Source organism: Balaenoptera ricei, chromosome 16 (genome assembly GCF_028023285.1).
Source record: "Balaenoptera ricei isolate mBalRic1 chromosome 16, mBalRic1.hap2, whole genome shotgun sequence".
Lineage (NCBI taxonomy): Eukaryota > Metazoa > Chordata > Mammalia > Artiodactyla > Balaenopteridae > Balaenoptera > Balaenoptera ricei.
Window position 1 is genome coordinate 15,351,680 of NC_082654.1, and position 24,696 is coordinate 15,376,375.

Here is a 24,696-nt window from a genome sequence, read left to right on the forward strand (position 1 = left end):
AATTTTCTATAAATATATTTTGCAAATATGGTATCAGTACAAAATAAAAAAATAACTGAGCATGGAAATAGGTAAGAAAACAAGAACAGGAACCAGGAAAAACAAAGGATGATGGAAATAGAGCCATGGGAATTTAGATATTATCTAGGAAAAGCCAAAGGCTTTAAAATAGCTATTATATTGGAGGAGGTAACAGGCAAGATTAAAAATTTGTCTAAATTTTGGAAACTATAAAAGGCAATTAGAAACTATAACAGATTAAGAATAAGAATTTAATCTGAAAAACTGGAAAATATAAAAACAAGAAAATGAAAATACAGTAACCAAAATTAGGAACTGAATGGATGAGATTAACAGCAAATTATACACAGTGGAAAAAAAAAGTAAACTGAAAAATAGGTCAGGAGAGAGTGGAAAAATATGAAAAAGACATAAAAGTTCTGGTGTTACTGGACTCCAAAAGCAGAAGACAGAGAGAATGGAGAAGAAGCAACATTTGAAGAGTACTGGCTGAACTTTCTGAAATGCTCAACATGATAAATGAATAAATAATAATAATAACTAAGCAATCATAGTAAAACTGATAAAACAAAAAGAAAAAATTCTTAAAGCCAAAGAATAAAAGAGACTTAGGATGAGATTAAAAATCTGAATAGTTTATTACTTTTAAAGAAATTCAATAGTTTATATCTTATTTTAAAGAAGTAATTAAAACATGTCCACAAAGAATCACCTAAAACCATCTGGCCACCTTGGTGATATTACCTAATACAGGGGAAGACAAGGAAGTCTCAAACAGAACCCCCCCATAATGGGAGAAGCTATGCATCTATGGGGTAGGGGTATATTTCTGTACTTTCTGTTCAATATTGCTGTGAACCTACGACTGCTATAAAATTAAAGTCTATTTAAAAAATCCAGATTTACAAAACAAGTCAATGAAGATATTTTTTTAATTAACAATTTAAAGTCTTTGAAATTAAGAAACAATTTAAAAATAATTACTGGATCAAAATAAAATAAAAATTGAAATTACTGATAATTTAGAAAATATTTCACATTAATAATACAAACTGATGAGTGATTAATTTGAAACAGCGAATAACTGTGTGTGTGTGTGTGTGTGTGTGTGTGTGTGTGTGCGTGTGTGTCTGGTTTTGGTATGAAGGAGATGCTGGTCTTACAGAAGAGAGTTTGGAAGTGTTCCTTCCTCTTCAATTTTTTGGAAGAGTCTAAGGATAATTAACTCTTCTTTAAAGTCTTATAAAATGCACCTGTATAGCTGTCTGGTCCTGGACTTTTGACTGTTGAAAGTTTTTTGATTACTGATTCAATTTCATTACTGGTAATTAGTCTGTTCATATTTTCTACCTCTTCCAGATTGAGTCTTGAGAGATTGTACATTTCTAGGAATTTATCCATTTCTTCTAAGTTGCCCATTTTATTAGTGTATAATTGTTCATACTAATCTCTTATGATCCTTTGAATTTTTTTGGTGTCAGTTGTAACTTTTCCACTTTCATGTCTGATTTTATTTATTTGCACCCTCTTTTTTTCTTGATGAATCTGGCTACAAGTTTACCAATTTTGTTTATCTTCTCAAAGAACCAGATCTTAGCTTCATTGACCTTTTCTATTGTTTATTTTATCCTCTATTTTACTTATTTACGCTCTGATCTTTATTATTTCTTTACTTCTGTTAACTATAGGTTGTTTTTCTTTTAACATCTTTATTGGAGTATAATTGCTTTACAATGTTGTGTTACTTTCTGCTGTATAGCAAAGTGAATCAGCTATACGTATACATATATCCCCATATCCCCTCCCTCTTGTGTCTCCCTCCCACCCTCCCTATCCCACCCCTCTAGGTGGTCACAAAGCACCGAGCTGATCTCCCTGTGCTATGCGGCTGCTTTCCACTAGCTATCTATTTTACATTTGGTAGTGTATGTATGTCAATGCCACTCTCTCACTTTAACTATAGGTTTTGTTTGTTCTTCTTTTTCTAGTTCCTTTAGGTGTAAGGTTAGGTTGAGATTGTTTCTTGAGGTAGGCTTGTATCGCTATAAACTTCCCTCTTAGAAGTGCTTTTGCTGAATCCCATAGATTTTGGACCATTTGGACCACTGTGTTTCCATTTTCATTTGTCTGCAGGTGTTTTCTGATTTCCTCTTTGATTTCTTTATTGATCCATTGGTTGTTTAGTAGCATGTTGTTTAGACTCCACATGTTTGTGTTATCTGTGGTGGGGTTTTTTTTGTACAATTGACCATTAAAATATGCAGAGGTTAGGGGCACCAACCCGTTGCACAGTCAAAAATCCATGTATAAATTTTGACTCCCCCCCAAACTTAACTACTAATAGCCTATTGTTGACCAGAAGCCTTACCAATAACATAAACAGTCAATAAACACAAAGTTTGTATGTTATATATATTATAAACTGTATTCTTACAATAGAGTAAAAAGAAAATGTCATTAAGAAAATCATAAAGAAGAGAAAATACATTTTACAGTACTGTACCCAATTTATCAATACCATAAGTTTATGTCATCTGTTTACAAGATGAATCATCTATCAGTACCTATATCAATGTTGTCTTATATGGTACAAAGCACTGTAGATGTTATATGTATTACTAATACTAGACATCAATAATGAAAAAATGTGAAAAAGAAATTTATATTTATTTACAAGTATAGCAATTCATGCTTTGATAACAAAAAATCAGCAATATGATTGTTTTATGGTAGTGTAGTGTAATCAACAGGGTTGCTTCACGGTAGCTTAGCCTATACACTAATGAATGAGTAATTATCAAATTTTTAAAAATCTACAAACAATAAATGCTGGAGAGGGTGTGGAGAAAAAGGAACCCTCTTGCACTGTTGGTGGGAATGTAAATTGATACAGCCACTATGGAGAACTGTATGGAGGTTCCTTTAAAAACTAAAAATAGAACTACCATAAGACCCAGCAATATCACTACTGGGCATATACCCTGAGAAAACCATAATAAAAAAAGAGACATGTACCACAATGTTCATTGCAGCACTATTTACAATAGCCAGGACATGGAAGCAACCTAAGTGTCCATCAACAGATGAATGGATAAAGAAGATGTGGCACATATATATACAATGGAATATTACTCGGCCATAAAAAGAAACGAAATTGGGCTTCCCTGGTTGCACAGTGGTTAAGAATCTGCCTGCCAATGCAGGATACACGGGTTCGAGCCCTGGTCCGGGAAGATCCCACATGCCGCGGAGCAACTAAGCCTGTGCGCCACAACTACTGAGCCTGCGCTCTAGAGCCCGTGAGCCACAACTACTGAGCCCACGTGCCACAACTACTGAAGCCCACGTGCCTAGAGCCTGTGCTCCACAACAAGAGAAGCCACCACGATGAGAAGCCAGCGCACTGCAAGGATGAGTAGCCCCCGCTCTCAGCAACTAGAGAAAGCCCACGCGCAGCAACAAAGACGCAACGCAGCCAAAAATAAATAAATAAGAATTTAAAAAAAAAAAAGAAGGAAAGAAACGAAATTGAGTTATTTGTAGTGAGGTGGATGGACCTAGAGTCTGTCATACAGAATGAAGTAAGTCAGAAAGAGAAAAACAAATACCGTATGCTAACACATATATATGGAATCTAAAAAAGAAAACAAAAAATGGTTCTGAAGAACCTAGGGGCAGGTCAGGAATAAAGACACAGACGTAGAGAATGGACTTGAGGACACGAGGAGGGGGAAGGGTAAGCTGGGACGAAGTGAGAGAGTGGCATGCACATATGTACGCTACCAAATGTAAAACAGATAGCTAGTGGGAAGCAACCGCATAGCACAAGGAGATCAGCTCGGTGCTTTGTGACCACCTTGAGGGGTGGGATAGGGAGGATGGGAGGGAGATGCAAGAGGGAGGAGATATGGGGATATATGTATATGTATAGCTGATTCACTTTGTTATAAAGCAGAAACTAACACACCATTGTAAAGCAATTATACCCCAATAAAGACGTTAAAAAAATCTTTATGGCATACAGTATTACAGTCATATTTACAATACAGTATCGAAAACATTGTTACTGTCATTTAGAAACCACTCAGTGATGATAGGCTGATATGCAGTTTCTCCAACTATAAGAGAGAGAGGCATACTGTACAGTAAGGTAATTCTTTGAAAGCAAAGTTATAAAACAGTAAGAAATCTAACACATTAATTTTATATTAATATCACTCACTTTATGCCTATGTAAGGATAGACTATCCATTTCAATACATGTCTTGCACACAATGACCTACATGATGACTACTTAGATGATGAATGACACAAAAATGTCTCACACAGTTCTGCTTCCTCTACATCTTCTTCCTTACTGTCTGGCACTGGTTCAGAAGCACTCAATTCCATCAGCCATCCTTAGTTAATTCCTATGGTGTGGTATCTATCAGCTTTAGAATTTCTCCGAGATCCATATCTTGAAACCCTTCAACCCCCACTCTTTTTTTTTTTTTTTTTTTGCTATATCCACAATCTCTTCCACGATTTCCTGTATCTGTCATAAATCCTGTGAAGTCATGCTCATCATCTGGACAGTTTTCTCCAGCAGGAATTTATTGGTTCAAGCTCTGTAGTTTTCACAGCTTTTTCTATAACACAACGGCATCTTCCAGGGCAAAATCCTTCCAGACTTTCATGATGTTCTCCCTATCCGGGTTCCCTTCCATAGCACTGACAATCCTGTGCATAGAGTACTGTGCGTAATGAGGCTTAAAGATCCTTATGGATGCCCTGATCTACAGGCTGAATTAGAGATGTTGTTAGAGGGCAAGTAGACCACTTTGATGCCATTGGTGTTGAACTCATGGAGACCTGGGCGTCCAGGGGGCACTGTCCAATGTACGGACACCAAGGGCAGAAAGGGGGGGCGGTGGTATGAATTAGGAGATGGGGATTGACATATATACGCTAATATGTATAAAATAGATAACTAATGAGAACCTCCTGTATAGCACAGGGAACTCCACTTTGCTGTACAGTAGAAACTAACATATCATTGTAAAACAACTATACTCCAATAAAAATAAATAAATAAAATTTTAAAAGGGAGTAATTAGGAAAAACAAAGTCCTAAAATACATTAATTCATATTTGTTTTATAAAGCCCTTACTATGTGCCAGAAACTAGTCTAGAAAGGAGGGCACAAGTTTGATTGTCCAGAAATGTAAAAGGCATTATTGGCATCATCCTCTGCCTCCTGCCACCAAAAAAAAAGAGAGAGGGAGAGACTAGATATAACAAAATAGATTAAAATGGGTAATAATCTTAGATATTGCTGGTCTAAAGGCAAACTAGTGAGGAAAAAATGCTCAGGAAGAAGATTCTCCTATGGCAAGGACTATGTATGTATCAAGAACTATTAACTCACAGCTGTTTGTAATGCTTGTAGTAAAGCAAAATTTTGATCCCCATCATAGAATTTAAGTCACCATTTTCCAGGAGATTCTTCTTTACCTTAATTTTGAGAACCAGTGTCTTAATCCTAACATAAGTAGCTATGAAGAAGTTATGATCACTAAAGAGGAAAGATATAAGGAAGAGAAAAGGAGATTCAATTATGAATTAAATTACTAAACTTAAAAGATCCTGCTTATTAATTGTGCCATATATCTCAGTAATTATACTTATAATTCCTAATATGTTTGAGAAATTTTATCTTCAACTTACTGTGGATAAAAACTAAAACATGATTCTGGATCAATCCACGAATTTTGATTAATCTACCAACATAATATCTAACAATATCATGAATGTGTATAATTTTCTCCAGAAGGAACTAAATTGCTCTAAGATCTTATATGCAATAAATAAAGCAACAAAAGTTTTTTTGGCTAGATAAAGGAAAATACTAATTAATTAGATCAGTGGTTCTCAGTGGGGATGAATGTGTGGGTAGCAATGAATTACCTCTATAATTATGGAGTTCTAATGGAATGTACTACAATGGCTAAAAGGGAGGCCAAGGATGACAGATATCCTGAATGCACAAGGCCACTCCACATAACAAAAAATTGATCCAAATCCCACACAACTTTTGGATAAAATAGCAGATCAACAGTTTTTGTTCATAATTATTTGACTGTTGAACCTAATTCCATTTTACCTATAAACACAGAATAGTGTTGCATGTTTATAACAAACAGTGAATTTTCTAGGAATGCAATTACCATGTAACTTGAAAATAGACCATGAATAATTTTATTCAAAATTTAACTAAGATGTGTTCATCGTTTTAGAAAACCTCATCAAAAATAGCTATGCTGTTCATGGTATATACAACACACATCTTGGAGTATGCCATGTGTCTAGAGAATATTTGAGACTCCTTTTAAGAAACTAAGAACCAAATTTTATTAGTAGTATAGACTTGTGAATAGCACTAGATTTCATTAATAAAGTGATGAAAATTGTTATTTTATTCCTATACTATATATTTTTAAAAAATTTGTAGCCCTATGATATAAAATCTATGTGATAAAAATCACGTATTAAAACTATGTATTTGGGCATTGCCAATTATTTTTCAGCTGGGAACTCTGAAAATGTTCCCAGAAGCCCCAAACAACTCTACTGGCTCTGGTATTACTATATCTTTTTCCAAATTATCCTCTATTACTTATTTCTAAGAAATGATATAGTTTCCAAGGTCTTTTCAAGTACCAGAAATTGAATGTGTGCCTTGACATGCGGTATGGTTTCAGGATAGAATGTATATTTTCTGTGACATTTTATCATAATCTTGCCCATATTTTAATCTAGGGAATTATTTTGGCACTACACTTACAAATAAGACCCAGCTAATATTTGAGAATATAATACTTCCTCATTTTCTCTATTTCAACAGCCTGTTATTTGTCTTGGTATAAGATCTCTAATTTCTGATTTACCATCTTCACCAGGTCCAGAGTGAATGGAAGTTTAAGGGACTCCTTCCACTTGACCCTTTCTACCTAACGGCTCCTTTCCCACAACTCAGAAGATCAACCTGAAGAGTCTGCCAGCTGCTACGTTTATCCATTCCAATTTTGCACTTAGGAACAGGAAAATGACCACAGGGTGCGCTTATAGACCAATGTATTCAATTAAACAGATCTGGACCAAAATTCCATTTATTACCTGGTCCCGGTAAGTTCCCATTCTAATAAAGGGGCTATGACTCTTCATCTCTAAATGCCAGTAGCATTCCTTAATTTTTAAGATAATTAATTATGAAAATCCATAAAGTTCTAGAAGGTGCTATTCCATCACCATTGAGAACCACCTAATAAATTAGTGTTTTCCTTTGTGCAACCAAAATATTTTGAGCTTCATAGTTACTGTGTACAATATACAACAACACTTTCTGTAGGATTTTTAGATATTTTCTGGTAATTAGAAAGATTAGACAGGTCTAATCCAGGGCCGATCCAGAAACATGTTTTTTGTTTCTTTTTGTTTTTTTTTAAACATGCAATAAATGTTAAGGTAAAATTTCCCAATGGTGTCTTCTGGAATAGTCATATAACTCCTTAAATACACAGTAACAATACTGAACAGATTTTTAAGTGAATATATTAATGTTATTTTGGTGACCAATACCAGGCCAAACACCTTATCCCAAAGCCCTTCAAAAGTATGTGTGCATCATTTTCCAGTGACCAATTATGTACTAAATGGCTTGAGGTTCCATTGGATAGAATGGAGGAGAATGTATTGTGTGTATTGATGAGATGGCATGCGTGGTTCCTCAAAGGAACCCAACCACCATTTTAACTGATGGGCTCTGGGAATCAGAGATTCAAATCAGAATCATGAAAAGACTGAAGGATCACAATTTTCTACTAAGGCAGCTGACATCAACCTTCTGCTTATTGGTTCATGATCTTTTCTGGTGATACAAGTCCAACAATAATCTAGTTGGCTGCCAATTTAGCTCATCCCTCAGAACTCACTTAGGCATTTCCACATATCCCTGTCAACCAATACCCCCTGTTGGTCATCTGGTCTTGCTGACTATTAAGGTAATTATATCTATATTTAAGAGTTAAATGTCACCACCTGGCTTCTACTGTTCTGGAATCCTGACATACACATTGTCACTAGAGAGCCCAGCTGACTGGAATCATTTTCTACTGTCTATCAGGACCTACAGAGAATAGCCACCACTGAGCTCCACAGATTCCAGGGCTCCCCTTACTGTTGTACTCCTTATTGTCCTAGTGAAGGAAGTGTTCTAGAAGACCTCCAAGAAAATATAGTCAGTTAACGGGCAGTCTGATATTATGTAATACATGCATTCCAATACATCCAACTTCCTGAGTTTCTGACCCCAGTGCTCAAAATTTCCCAAGACAGTTCCAGCAACTCCCACCTCATTAACTAGAGGCAAGCCTCACGTCCACACTTTAAAAAGCCATCAGCGGGCTTCCCTGGTGGCACAGTGGTTGAGAATCTGCCTGCCAATGCAGGGGACACGGGTTCGAGCCCTGGTCTGGGAAGATCCCACATGCCGCGGAGCAGCTGGGCCCGTGAGCCACAATTACTGAGCCTGCGCGTCTGGAGCCTGTGCTCCACAACAAGAGAGGCCGCGATAGTGAGAGGCCCGCGCACTGCGATGAAGAGTGGTCCCCACTTGCCACAACTAGAGAAAGCCCTCGCACAGAAACGAAGACCCAACACAGCCAAAAATAAATAAATAAATATTAAAAAAAAAAAAAAGCCATCAGCAACTCCAGGTAAACTCACTAAGATATGAAATCCTGAAATATAGGAGAGTGATGCCGTATCAATATAGTCTCCCTTCTCCAGTCTTATATCCCATGTCCCCAGGTCCAACACCCTCACTGTGCACTCCTGATTCCTGCCTCTGCATACTTGCCAGGCTCTGCAACTTTTTGAGTGAATAAGCTATCTCTTCCTATAGCAGAGACTGTGTTTTCCCATTCATGCTACACTGAGACCTGATGCTTTTTACTGATCTGAAGACAATAAGTAGAGGCAGGGGACACTGTGGAGGAGGACATCTTTTTAGGAAGCATAACCCTCAGGTGAAATCTTTGCACTGTGTCCAGAGAAAAGGAAGCTATTCTACTCTAGCAAATGACAGAGGGCTACTTCTTCCAGTCAGGAGTGCTCAAGGGAATCTAGGATTCAGGGTTCTAAGGTCGTACTCGTAAGTGTCCCCACTGTAGGCCTCAAAGGCTTACTCCTTGTCATCAGGCAACGACTCTGGCATGGGTAAATTGTCATGACTGAGCCTTCAGTTTCATCTGCAGTCTGCCAACCTTATGATTAAATCCTGGGCATAATTTTCAAGATACTCTGCTCTCTGGCTATAGAGGATGAGGGTCTTTAAATGCTGTCATGAGGGCCTCTGATGTTCACATTATGCCTTGAATTGATGGAAGCCTCCTTCTTTAAGCTTTCATGGCAATTAACAAAAGCTAGCCAAGTTTGTAAGCATAATTACCATCGCCCCATGACTTTCAAGTGCTAAAGTTGCTACATAAACTAGTACTTCTCCCTCAACCTATACTTTATCCTATCAAACACAGTTAATAGTCTCAATAATTATTATAGCACACCAGGATAATCACTACCCCACTCACCATTAGCATTGTAGTGCTATTGCCATTTGATAAGTCATCCAATTATAAAATCCTATGCTGAGGGTCTATTATCTAGAACTGCTTCCAGTAGCAACCAGTTTAGTCAGAATAACCTCAATAGCAGATGCTGAAATAAGGACTTGGATGTGGGTACTTGCCAAGGAGAGTTATCTCAGGAAGCACTGGTGACAATATGGGAAATGGAGGACAAACTCCCATTTCTCGTTGGCCAAGGATTACCCATACTGGCATCAACTGCTTTACACTTCCTGGTTGCACCTGGGCAGAAATGAGTAGCTTTGGAACTAAAAGAGAAACAAAGATTCTCATTCTTTATGTGGAATATTGGAAAGTACAGGAAACTGTCCACTGCAGCCTTGATGAAACCCTAAAAGCCATGAGAGTTGGCAAGATGTATCGTTAAGTATCTGCCACAACATTTTATCAAAACTTCTTCCACCTATATCTGATTTCCCCTTTATTTCCCACTGAGGAACATTAGTTTCTATCAGTAGGGTTGTTAGAAGGCTGAAGGAAAAAGCAATTAAATACTACTGACCTTCATTACACATACATTGAAAATGACACATTATATTTTACATAATGCAAATATGGGTCACCTTCACATTGTAAATTGAGAAATTTTACAAAAATAATATGTGTGTTTTCTTTAAAGTCTGCATGTTGCTCCTCAAAAGTAAACAATTTTCCTAGACAATACCACTTCACTGATTTTATATTTACATTTATATTATACTTTACTTTTCCATTAAATTAATTTTTAACTTACCATTTCTGAGTTCCAACTGTGTTTAGGCCAGGGCCAGAATGAGAACTTTACCTTGGCAAGATTAATAATTTGGTGTCCCTTTAAATGAATATTTTGACCCCATACTGAAGCCCTGCCCACTGTGTCTGCTATTCCCTTCCCCCAGCATACACCACAAGAAATTATCTCCAATTATTTCCATGAGCAACTGGTGCGGTTCATGAAAAAAAACTCTAAAAAGTGTGTGGACCCACCAATTCCTCAGCCCCAGGACCTTCCCACTATTGATGATGAGCACCTGAGCACCAATTTATCAGCCACCTCAGCTGGACTCTGCTTTTAAGCTTCCCACTGGCTTCACTCCAGGTTAGCCAGTGTTCCTGTCTCATTTCTCCCTGACAGCTCTCGTTTCTCTTTAGAGTTTCGGTCATTTGGTTACCCTGTAATCTCAGTTCTCCAACACTTTCAAGAAAACTCATGAATTTGCAGTTCGCCCAGCTTTTCTTTCTTTCATTGTAAAGGTGGGAACAATGCTTTTTCCAGCTCTCTACATCTTGAGCAAAAACTGGAAATGCTATCGTTCATTTTTACTTGTTTGCTTTACTGATGTGGTTTCTCTTTCCGTTTATCACATTCTATACCCAGAAAATTTTAACTCTTCCTTCAAGTTCCATCTCAAATATGCTTTGCTCAAACTTTCCTTATTCTTCCATGATAAATCAGTCATTCCCTTTCAGTACTCCTTCACTACTTTCTTCATTCTATTCCATTAAATAAATTTATTGAACACTTACACTGTAGTACTGATGCAATGGTCCCTAAAGAGGTTCACTTAATAAAGGATACAGGCAAGTACATAGATAATGCAAGGAAAAAATTAGTAAATAGGAAAAGAACCAACTTCAATTTGGAGAGTTTATGGAAAATACACAAATGAGATGTGATGTCTGACTACATACTTAAAGCCAAACAGAAATTATCCTGGGAAGAGGAAAGAGTTCATTCATAAGCATCTCAAATCACTAATGTATCAATAATAAATTAATATAGTATATTTTGGCTAGTGTCTCCACTGCTAGCCTGAAAGAAGCTTTAAGTAAAAACCATGTGTTATTCATCTTCATTAAGAGTAGCAACCACTCATTTAATAATAGATTACTGACTTGAGTGACTAGCTTTGCTTCTTAAAGAGAGCTTTTTTTCCAGTATAAGCACACTGCAGGAAATTATTGCTTTAAGTATGAAGACCCTATTGTCATCACTGCCCTACACTCAAATAAATAAATTAAATAAATAAAACAAATATTTATACAAATATAAATATATATTTAATATTAATATGTAATTAATATACATATATTTCTATTTTATAAATATATTTTATATTTGTATACAAATAAGATATGATATATATTATTATATAATATAAATTTTATATAAATAAATAAAACAAATAAATAACTAAAACAAAAAAGTAATGAATGTAATTCTATCTACAAAAACTGTCCACAAAATACTCTCTACAAATTAGTATTCCAAATTTTCCTCTGCTTACAAAAAATTTCCCGTTTATAATAACTAGGGCAAAATGTAATTTCACCATTCAGAACTATATAATTTATTTTTCTAATATTTCATACATATGCCAAATCCTGTAACTCTGTATATATAAGCTTAGAAGCCCATGAGTTCAGTGAATTAAAATACTGTCTCTCTTACCTGGAAACAAAAATACGTTTCTAACGTACTGCATCACATAACGGATAATTATTATGGATGGTTATACCATTTGTGAAAAAGTAAAGTACAAATTTAAATTGTCAGTGTTTATAATGATGATGGAATCTCACAACAAAAATAAAGTATTTGTTGCTTAAGACCAAGAGCTACTACACAATTCATTGGGGGAAGAGAGATGCAAGGAGCAGTACAAAATGAAAATGTTCTCGTTAAAAATTTATTAAGAATTTTAATATGGCGACAGAAGAACATTCAATCAGGCATGATGCCCTTCTAAGCATAAGGCCCTGTGTAAATGCACATGTCACACACCCAAGAAGTTGGTGTTACTTACGACAACCAGTATGTAGCACTGCAGAATACTGGAGGCATCTCTCTGACTTAAAGCATAGGACTCTGATTTAATCTCATTGGTACTGAGAACAAAATAGCCTTCCTTAATAGGAATTTCCCTAAGATCTTATGCTTTGACCTCATTTTTAAGTTTAGAGACTATGGAGAAGGAATAAAAACTGGTTCTGCTCACCTTCTCTTGAAAACCTCAGTGACTAGTCAAAGACATGACCATCTAACTTGAAATGTTTAGGGTAATTCTATTGTAAATAATGTATTTGTTCTAAATAAAAACAAACAAAAAGATCATTTTCCATGGCTAACACACCTCTTTGGATATAAATTTTTACATATAGTTTTGGAGAATCTTTTATTAATTTTTAAAATAATTATATAATTATTATAATTGGAATTTATGGTTTATGTCATACAGCATATTATACCTAATATAAACGTAAGGGCATATATACAACTCAAAACTATAAAAATGATTTTAATATATGAAGAATATGAATAATAAAAAACATTTAAGTAACATGAGACAACTACTTTTTAAAGTTACTCCTTTTGGAGGTAGGTGAGAATAACAACTAAATTATAAAAAGACAAAAACCACTCATAAAACTATTGAAAGCAGAGTAACAACAAGAGTGGGTTCATGTCTAATGAAATAACAGAGAAAAAGAAGATGAGTATAAGAAACCACTTGCAAGGCCTAAAAGACTATAATGATCAGAATTAATAATAAAAGATTCAAGAGAAGGAAATGCATAGAAACATTGGATTTCAGTTATTTAACAAGATATAGAGAAAAATTATAAAGATAGCAATGGAGGTTTGATATATAAGATATTTTTCCAGAAAAAATAAGAATGTTTCTTTTTATCAGAGAGATACAAAAGACAAATATTCTATGGGCTCTGTTTTGAAGGCTCCACAAAATTGTCATTTTAAAGGCTTAATTTTTTATGAAACTTGATAAAATGCAAGTAAACATAGCTTAAAACAATACTGGTTGCTTAACTAACACAACACTAAACTTAAAATGGAAAACCTATAACAATTAGTTCTACAGCACAAATTCAACCCATGAAAGTTCTAGAAAGTAATTTTTACTTACAATTGGCATTGATCACCTTTTATTCCTTTAGTTGTGCAGAAACATTTTCCTGTGTGCATATGACAAATATTTGCATGTCCACTGCATGTACAAGCTGTAAGTCAAAACCAAAATGATATTGAATATTCCCCATCAAAAACATGTGCATCACATTTCAGGGAAGGTTGTATTATCTTATTTGTAAACCATCAATTATCCTCTTGCCATCCAAAAACTAGGGTTAGCATACAAGTTATTTTTAATTAAGGGGAAGTAAATTCACTTATTTAAAAATTTTGTGAAACTCTTCAAAGTCTTTGGGGTATCCTGAAGTCTAGTGTGGATCCAAGTATTTATCTCATCCTTCTTTGGACTTTTTTCCATTTCTAATTTTGTACATCTACTTAATGAAATGAGTTTCAAAGAGCATAAGATCTTTGGAGTCAAACAGTTCAGCTTCAAAATGTACATCTATAATCACTAGCTATGTGACCTTGGGCAATTTATGTAACCTCACTAGTCTTAGTTTCTTCGTCTTCAAAAGGAGAAAGGAGCTCTCAGGACTTAGTGAGAATTAAATGAGATAATGTATTTTAAATTCCTAGCACCTATCAAGCATTTAATAAATACAACTATTACTTCCACTACTGTTACCACTGCCAACAATAAAAAAATATAATTTTACATATTGTATAAAAAAGCATATCTGTTTATTTGCCCAAAAATCATCCTTTTCTGAGATCATTCTCAGTTTCAGTATTCCAGAATACTACCTGAAACATTCCATAGTATAACAGTTACATATAGTCAATTTGGTTCATACTGAACTCATTTCATTTTCTTACTTTGCATTCATTTGTTAAAGATCAGTGTTCCAATTATTCAGGACACAAATCTCACACTTTATTGTGCCCAACATCCAATCAGCTGGCAGGTTTAGTTTCTACATGCAGGATCTTTCTTGTATCTGACCTCCTCCTTTCCACTATGGTAACACATCATTCAAGTCCTGTCACTCATGCTCTCTTACTGACACCAATACATTACATAACTGATCTTTCTGCCTTCAGTATGGCTACAACTCATTCTCCAATCCCGAGACATATTCTCAAGAGATAAGGCTGATCATGTCATTAGCTCTTTCAAAAACCTTTAATGAGAACTACTGGGTTCCTGCACACCACCAGCTAGTTAAACCATTCTATTGATAAAAATGAAATAATGATTTCATTCCTGATTTTCATACACATTTAAAAATAAGATAATGAGTCACTGATTTTGATCAAAATATAAAATATTTTAGAACACTAAGCTTCTTATTGTTTATGATTATTTGCTTTGAAAAAAATACATAATTAATATAAAGTAAATACATACAACCCTACACACACATAAAAAATAAATTTTGGTATTAGGTAGATTATTAAGAAGCCAGGCTTTCTTTGCTAAAAGAGGCTTCTACATAAAAGTGTGGGTTTTCCTTTATAAAAACTATTTAAATAGATCAGTATAATCTTCCTTTAAGTTTGTAGAATTAATTATGGAAACACAACATGTGAGAATTTTAGAAATGAATGACAAGATGCAGAAGTGCAAGGAATAAAGGAAACTATCATGAGCAAAAAAGGGACTCATATATTGATAACATGTAACTTCATAAATAGTGAATATACCATGGTATCTTTTAATATTAACTTGCCGTTTCACATTAATACTATCTTGTATTCAGAACTTCACTAAAAAACAAATGATACACATTAATATTTTAAAACTTGGGTAAACTTTTTATTTACCCTTTATGGCAGAACTAGATAATAGTCACACTTGCAGCATTTCTTTAAAGAATTATCAATGCATAGTAGCTTTAATAATTTCTGAGACAGAAAAAATATTGTGTTAAAATACCTTTTAGTGAAAACTCATTTTGAGAGAATTCCCTTCTGGTGCTACACTTCAGGCTAAAATGGCACAAATGTATTTTAAATTCAATCGTTTAAAATTTATACTTCATGACGGTGCTGACATCATTCTGTTGTTGTCAGCGTTTGAGGTTATCTTTTTATGCTGAATAAGCACCTATAAAATCATCATACTGTGGCCTTTTGTTTGGTAAATTTTATATGATGATGATTTTATAGCCTAGCTATACATTACAGGAACATTATGAGGTCACACGGTATTTATGTTTCCCTATAATATAAATTTGCAATATCAACTTGTAACTAAAACTAAACAATAAGGATAGAAAAAAAGATGCTATAAGCGTTATTCAAATAAATTGTATATAAAGAATATACTTTAGAAAAGGAAATCAAAAAATAGTCATTGGCAGTACTTGTTTCAAAGTCAGTTTATGTGCCTCGGTCCTTTAATTGCTATGTCATTGCTATTTGTCACACACATATACAACAGCTTCTGGGAGTTAGGAGATCATGTCCACTTAATTTCCTTTATATACTTCTAGCATAATTATACTTGATATTTAGTAGATATATTACATTAGCTTTCAAATATAGTAAGAATTCTGGCAAAGACAAATGTTCAAATAGCCACATGACTTAAAATTATATTCTTCAAACTTATATTTTTATTTACAGCTCTAAGCCCAAATATCCATCATGTGTGGCTTATAAAAAGGGAAACACAACATAGCTGTTTCCCTTTGATATAAATAAACATGAAATGTTGATATCAATAATATCTTAGCAATCTGGTTTTTCTCACTAAAAACTCAAAAATTATAACTATTGCCATGTATTAATCTGTTGCTGAGAGTATGATTTTGTTTTCTCCTGGAAAGATGACAAGTCTCATAATTTAAAATATGTCATTTGACTTACAGAGATTATTTTGTTTACTTAGGATATTGGGCACCCGTATTTGCCTAAATAAAGAGTAAATGAGAAATTAAGAAATGATTCTTTCTCCAATAAATAAAGCACAGTGAAACTCAGTTATTCAGTCCTTGTTCCAGTATTTGTTGAACGCTGTTGGGTGAAAGGCACTGCTCTAGAACTAGTCTGAGAATATGATGGTGAACAAGAATCTAGCACTTAAGGACTGGAACTGCCAAGTAAATGGTACTGTTTTAAGGATTTAAGTTACAGGTTGGAAAGTGATAAAGTGCCAAGAGGGCTATTAAGATTCATATTTTACATTTCAAAGCCGTCTAACATATTGAAAAATGAGGAGAAACTCTAACCATCTGTTTTAAGGGTCAGTAAACGATACCCGTGAGGGCAAGTCCTCACTTCCTATTTTTTATGGCCCATAAGCTGAGAATGGTTTCTACATTTTCAAAGGATTGTGGATAAGAAGGAGGTGAAGCTGGAGGCAAAGGAGGAGGAACAAGAGGAGGCAGCAGCAAAGCAGCAACCATACCTGTACCTGGATCACAAAAAATAAAATATTTACTACCTGATCCTTTAGAGAAAAAAAATTTGCCAAGCCCTGACCTATAACCACAAAGCCTGGAAACACATAACTTGTCAGTTCTTCATTCTGACTGAATGTTCAAAACACAAATCTCATTTAAAACAAACAAGGTTTCGGTTTTTTCTTTTTTGATAGAAGAGGGTTAAGCATAAGCACTGAAAATATTTGACCAAAATAAATTTCAACCCAACTCTTCTGGAATTGTATTTTTAATACCTTGTGTTTAGCTTTGATAAAGAATAACTTTAGTCATATTTCATTTTCTAACTCTAGCAAGATAAATTTCTTGAACACGCCTAATGACTACCATTAAAGTTTTTAAACCCTTTAAATTTTACTTATACTTATTTCTTTAATCTTAAGTTTTCATTCATCTAAAAAAGTAGGGCAAAATATTAATACCCTGGGCTACAGATGAGGCAAGAATGACACATATTATTAGAATCTATTCACAAACCAAACCTCAATACCAATGAAATACCAGGCATTTTTTCCCACATTCAGTTCTACCACCAAAAATTACTACTTGCCTTAAGTTCAAATTCTTAAATTCCAATTTATTGAATTTTTATTGCATCTCTTTTTAAATCTGCATTGTTTTCAATGAGATTGTTTTTAAAGGTTGTTTTGAATAGTTATTAATCAATGAATCAAATCATCTGAAAAAAGTCGTTGAGTATTCATTATGTTAAAAATATAAAACATCAAGTAGGTTAATGACAAGAACAATATTTTGCAACCATATATGACTGCACTATTTCCAAAGTACTTTCATACACATTACCTATTCAATCTTTACACCATATGTATTATACTCATTTGACAGAATGGCCTCAAAGAAATGAAAAAAAAAAGTCCACATTTATACATCTAGTAAGTAGTAAAGAATTATATCCTGAGATTCTTTCAACTTCTTGATAGACAATATATATGTGTGGATGGCACATATAGATAACATGTAACATTCTTGACCATGTATGCTTTTTAATTTCAAATATATAATGTACTTTTTTAACAGTTTGAAAGCTGAAACTAACCTGAAAACATCAATGATAATAAGCTATTCAGTAAATACACCGTTAAATATAAGTACTAAGATTGCAAGGTTGATTCTTTATTAAGAAATTCATTAATACACCATATTATCAAATCTAAAAATTAAAAAATATGATTATCTACACAGATGCTAAAAAGTATTTGACAAAAGTCAATGCCCATTCCTGATAAAACATTCAATAAAATAGTAATTCAAGGATACTTTCTTAGCATAATTACACACACACACACAAACATATGTATATGTGTGTATATATATTTATATATATATCTATATCTATATATATATATATATATACACACACATATATATAGTAGCCAGTATCTTGCTTAATAAGAAAACACTGGAAGCTTTTCTTCCACTAAGATCAGGAATAAGGCAAGATTCCCCAATAGATCTATTACTCTTAAAACTGTATTAGAGATATTAACCAATGTAATTATACATGAAAAATTAATTGATGTGTAAGGACTAGAAAAAAAGTAAAACTATCTCTATTTGTAAATGATATGATAGTATGTCTGGAAATGCTAGAGAATCAGTGTTAAAACAAATTAAAACAATAAGGAATTCAGTAGGGTAATAAATTTTAAAAATTAATATACAGAAATCAATAGCCCTCTAACAATAACCAGGTAAAGGATATAAAATCTTATTTATAATTGTAATGAATAAAATACTTAGGAATAAATTTTAACAAAAAATATGCAAAACCCATGGGAGGCATAAAAGTAGTTGTGAAAAAAATGGAAAGACACACATTGTTCTTGAAAAAAAAAAAAAACCCAATATCATAAAGATGTCAGTTCTATTTGAATTAGTTTATAAATCTAACCCAATCTCAGCAAAAATACTAATATTTTTTAATGGAACTTGATAAATTGATAATAATAATCACATACAAAAATATGCATTCAGGAATAGCCAGGACAACACTAAAAAAGAAAAGCTAAAAAAAGGGGGTGGGGGACTAGTTCTAATAGACATTCAAACATTTATAAGCCCTCTAAAATTAAAACACTGTGATACTGGCACATCAATAGGCAAACAGATCAGTGGAGTAGAATAGAAGATCTACAAATAGAACTGAATACATATGAAACTTTCGTATATAAAAATAAATATATTTTTATTGATATAAATTAAAATATATTTATTGTCAATAACTAAAGTTAGATTATTTGCTGTCAGAGAAGGAAATTAAAAATTTGGAAAGGAGGAAGGATAGAATGAACCCTTGTAGTAAAGGACAGGAAATGAGAGGTATTAGTGTGAACTCATGGATTTTACTATAGAGTACAGGTAGATACAGAAATGGGTACTGATGTGTTTATATTTATGTATGAGAATTTATTGGTGTCTGTTATGTATACATACATCTATTTTCCAGTTCTGTCTGCTAGGATGATCCATAAACAATGATGGCCCTGTAGCAAAGAGACCAGTAAAGGAACCAGGGATGCTTGAGAAATGCCAGCTTCCAGTTAGGGCAGGAAAGGTACAAGATGTGTGCCAAAAACATAAGGAAACGCTCAAAGAATGATAGATAGATAAATAGATGGAAACACAGACAGATGCATAGATACACAGATAAATACATAGATGCACAGATGAATACATAGATAAGATTCAAAGACAGACAAACTAGAGAAGACAAATCTTTTCATTGTAGAAGAAAGCTAACTAATTATTGTAGAATGAATGATGGAATTAGAAAATCTCTATTTGGTAAAAATCACAAAACTAGTGAGTAAAAGTTTGAGAAGTAACATGATATTCACATAGTCTGAGTATCTCCTACAAGATATTTTTTCATTAAAGGATAAAATAGTGACTTTATAGTGAAGAAATCTGGCAGACACCACTTTAACCAAATGTTTATGAACATCTGAAAAGCTGGGAATACCTGTATTCCTAAAAAATGTCAATGTCATTACATAAAAAGAAAGACTCAAGAAATGTTCCAGATTAAAGTCTAAAGAGACACACAAATCAATGCAACTAGTAATCTTGAATTTTCTTTTGCTCTAAAGAACAATGTTGGGACAATTGGTAAGGTCTATGTTTAATAACAATACGCATCAATGTTAATTTCCTAATTTCTATAATTATAATGTAGTTAAGAGATTTCCCAACTTTTAAAAAATAAACCCTAAAATCTTTAAGGAATAGAGGGATATCAAGTCTGCAATGTTTAATTGAGAGATAGGGAGAGAAAGAAGAAATCTGAGGGAACTTATTGAATATCCTTACAACTTTTCTGTGTGAAATTGTGCCCCCCCCCAAAATTAACAGACCTTTCCAATTTTGAAAAGATTAAACATTTCTACACGTTAAAAATAGATAATAAAATATACTTTTATGTCTTTTACTTGTATGTCAATAATAACATTATGTTAACAACTTTATTTGAAGAGTTCTTTGTTTTTCCCATATGTTATTAAGGGTTTAGTTTCTATACTTCTGACTGGAAGGGATGTTGTTAACAATATGTAAAATAATGATTCCATTTCTCAAGAAAACATTAGTCTCTATCTTTTCAAGAAAAACCAATCATCCTATGTGAATAATTACCCAAATGCCTACAATTACCAACAATGGGATTCATATAAGCACAATTTAGCTTTAAACTTGAAAGAATTAGCTGCTGGCAGATAGAAAAATAAACAAAATATACCTTAAAATCATTTAAAATACAAATTATATGGTATACTGGAATAGATATTTTGAAGTTAGCTACAAACATTTATAGGATAACACATTTTGTTAAAATGACCCCAAAATTAATAGAGTGAAGTGAAATGTAGATGGTAAGCTTTGAGAAGTCAGACACCAATATTCTACTTATTTTCTCTAGAAGAACTAGAAACTGAAAGGAATTATATAAATTTCATTTTTCTTCCTTATCTAAACTTCATATAACTTCTAATCAGTATTTAATGAAAAATTTATGTACAAAATATTAGATTATTGCTCAATAAGTTATGAGTACAGAATGAAACACCATTGGTAATTATTAAAACTAATCCTCATTTAGAACAAAATAAAACATAGAATTTGGAACCAATATTGCTTCACTTTTGCCTCTATTACTAAAAAATAAAAGAAAGCAAAATCAACCTGAGAAATATAGTAAGCTACTTTTTACCTCTTGCTCTAAAGTGAAAATATTGGTTGAAACGTGAAACCCACCTAGATAGAAAGTCTGAATTACATTTTCTCTTAGATCATATGAAAATGAGTAAAACATATGACACAAATATTATATTTTCTTAGTAATATTAATATAGCAATGGGCTAACTATATACCAAGCACAGTACTACTACCTATGTAATAGCGTCACAAAGATAATGTAAAAATGATTTAAAAAAAAAACCAACTAAGACAAAACTTTTCTCATCAAGAAGTTCACATCCTACTTAGAAAGATAAGTGAACAATGACTTACAAAAACACTGATGGCTATCACCATGGAGGTACCAACACTGCCTGAAGTTAGGAGGGACATTACAAGTTTTCAGGCTGAAATTTCCCGAGTTCAGATTTGAAAAATGAGTAATGGAGTCCAGAGGCACAGTAGTGTCCAGGGAAGCAAAAATAGGAAAAATGGGTAAATAGTTGGGTTTATATGAAGGAGTGGTTTGATATGAGGTGAAAAGGAATACAATATTGTGAATGTCCTAGATACAGAATAAAGGATCAACTAAAAGAAAGTGAGGCTGATCTATTTAGAAACTGCTACAGTGGGCTAAGTTAAGGTAAAGGTAGACACAACTAGACAATGGCAGTTCAATATTATGGCTTCGAAATGGATTAGAGCTGACCACTGATTATATGTGAGATTCAAAGATGTAAGCACACACTTGCTTTGGAGTACAAGAGTCTGGTAGTTCACATTTGAATCCTGGTTCCATCACTTGCTGGCTTAACCTTTAACATGACTCTTTAGGCCTATGTCTTTGGGTTTACTCCTCTGTAAAATTGACATAATAGTATATACTTGACAAAATGCTTTGGAGAAAATGAAAAAATTTAGGCAAAGTTCTTAGCAATGTTCCTGGTATAAATAAAATACCATTAAATATTAGTTATATATGTTTTTAATATAATGCTTGGAGCTTGGCTGACAAGGAAAATGTTAATATCTTAACTTAAATGTGGACACAGAGAAAAAGAGAAGTAAAGGTGTGGTAGAATATGAGAAACATGGTAGGATATGAAACCAGAAAAATCACTCTGGGTCAGAGCATAAAGGCCTTGAACGTCTTGTCAAGGAGGTTTTAATTTATTTCACAGACACTTTGGAGGCAATGAAAGATTTTGGAAATGGTCATAAAAATCACTGAATGTTTTGGGGAAGAAAACTATGTCTTTATCTTCTGATAAAGGAGATACAAGGGTGGATTACAAATGGAGAGACTGCATATACAGAGGGTAATCATTCATTAATTCAACAAATACTTAATAAGAACTTATTCCATTTTAGGTAATCTGTAACATCCAACAGCAGTGGAAGAGAAGAGGAATCATGGGGGCCTAAACTAATAAGGGTAATGGAATACAAAGGCAGAGATAGGTATCAGAGACAGTGCAGAGTCAGAATCAGCTTGGGACAGAATACAAGGGCTGAAGAAAAGGAAGGAATCAAAGGTGCCATTGAAATTGAGCCCAAAAAGAATTGTATTGCCATTAACAAAATGCGGGTGAAGTGAGAACATTTTTTAGATAATAAAGTTACTGAATTCAGTTTATAAATATTGATTTGAATAATAGTGGCCTGTACAGAAATGCTTAATAAGAAGTCAAAAAATAAGTTAAAATTGCTTAATAAAGTAGGCTGCACTATTCACTAAACATACAATTAAATGTTTATATACTTGCTTTAAAGCCTAAAAGTATAGACTGCGATTATTATAAAATCAGTAAATTGGCCTTTAAAGAAAAAGCAAGATAAAAGGTATAAAAAATTATATGTGATTAAGAGAAAGGCAAATATTTGCATTCATGTCCTAATATATAAAAATGAACATTTGAAGAAAAGGCATTTCTTCTTAAATAATATGTTAAGGAGGATTTTAATATGTTTATGAAATATTTAAGGGAATATTTATGCTGGTGCTTTTTTACACCTGCTCTAGGCATTTCTAATATATAATTAACTTCCCCACCATCACTAAGTAGTTTTTGAGATATGAAAAAGTGTGTATGCAAATTGGTATTTAGCTTGATTTTGGTTTTTAAAAAATCTTTAAATATCAGGACAAGGTAAGTACATGCTTAGAGTTTCTTAGTTAAACTCTAATTTTCTGTAGCATACTAAATAAATGTTTTATATGTTTTAGAATACAAGAAGTACGCCCCACTTTAAATTCACCTCTTACTTTTTTTCATCCTAGGCCTGTCATTTGAAGCTAATAGGAATTCCTCAACCTTTGTAGATTAGGGTAAGAGGCATTTTTATTTTTAAATTAAATTATCTTACCTTACTTATTAAAAAAAACAATAGTGTCAGATCCTTGTAACATAAAACCTAAAGCAATACATGATGATAAGCATCACGTCAAGTGAAATTAAAGAGAAATATTGAACACTTAGATAAAATAATGGTTTCTATCTTGCCCCAAATAGGTAAGTATTGTACTTGTAGACCTAAAACCATTGAATAGTTTTTTTTTTAATTCCGTAAGAGATATACTAGTGAACTTACTAATGAAAAGAAAACATTCAAGTGACACACTTCATGGTCAAAACTGATAAATCAGAGATGGAGATAGTCTGTAACATCAAGTCTAGAAGCCTAAAAACCACTAACCCAATGCCAAAAGTCGAAGTAAAATTTTATTTTAAGTTAGGATAGGTGGAAAGTAGAACTTTGTGCAAATAAAAAGTAGGAAAGGAGACCTTGAGAAAGGTGTCAAATAAGTCATGCATGGCAAAGTTCCCCAGCACTTAAAACTTCAGTGGCTAACATCTCTAGCAGTTTCATGAGACTCAGCCCACAGACAGTTCTTGCAAAAGGAATCTAAGAGAAAAGAGTAGTAAACTGCATCTTCTAATAACCCACAATCAAAGGTCATTCTAAAATAGCTGAGAATGTCAGGGCCAAACAGTTTTCATAAACGCAGTTCTTCTTATCCTTAACATTCCTTTTGAGAACAAAAAGGATGAAAAGAGTTTGAAAAGATGGAGTAGATAAAGAAAACAGGGTTACTGAGCAATCTGACGTAGAGCAACACTTCTACAAGGAAAACAAAGAGTTTCAAAAAATTAGTATACAGAGAAGAGAAACTAGCTACAAATATTATAGAAGCTATGCAATAAAGACTGTTTTTAAATCATGCAGTTGAAACAGGCAGTTCTATATGATTTTAAAAGGCTCTCTTGTTTTCTTAAATTTACATAAAAATGTCATTCTGAAGAGAATTTTAGATCAAAGTATAACTTTATGACTATATCATATACTAAATAGCTACATGTAATTATATAATTATTCATTTAAGGGCCATTCTTTGAAATATTTAAAATCTCAGATTGGCTTTTCTCTGCCACATAGGATGATACTGTGTACTCAGAAAATACAAACTTTCAACTTTGTTGTGTCAAAATAATTAA

The 24,696-nt window shown here is 33.3% G+C and overlaps 1 protein-coding gene across 7 annotated transcripts in view; it reads right to left on the minus strand.

Annotated features, from left to right (window-relative positions):
* ATRNL1 (attractin like 1) overlaps nucleotides 1-24,696 on the minus strand; it is a 721,245-nt gene that overhangs the window by 501,855 nt on the left and 194,694 nt on the right. For all 7 annotated transcript variants that reach the window (XR_009497890.1, XR_009497891.1, XM_059899416.1 and 4 more), the window contains exon 20: nucleotides 13,614-13,707. Coding sequence is in view for 5 of the 7 variants with exons in the window: in XM_059899416.1 (XP_059755399.1) it covers nucleotides 13,614-13,707 (94 nt within the window). In the remaining 2 variants the exon portion in view is untranslated. The remainder of the gene's footprint in view (nucleotides 1-13,613; nucleotides 13,708-24,696) is intronic.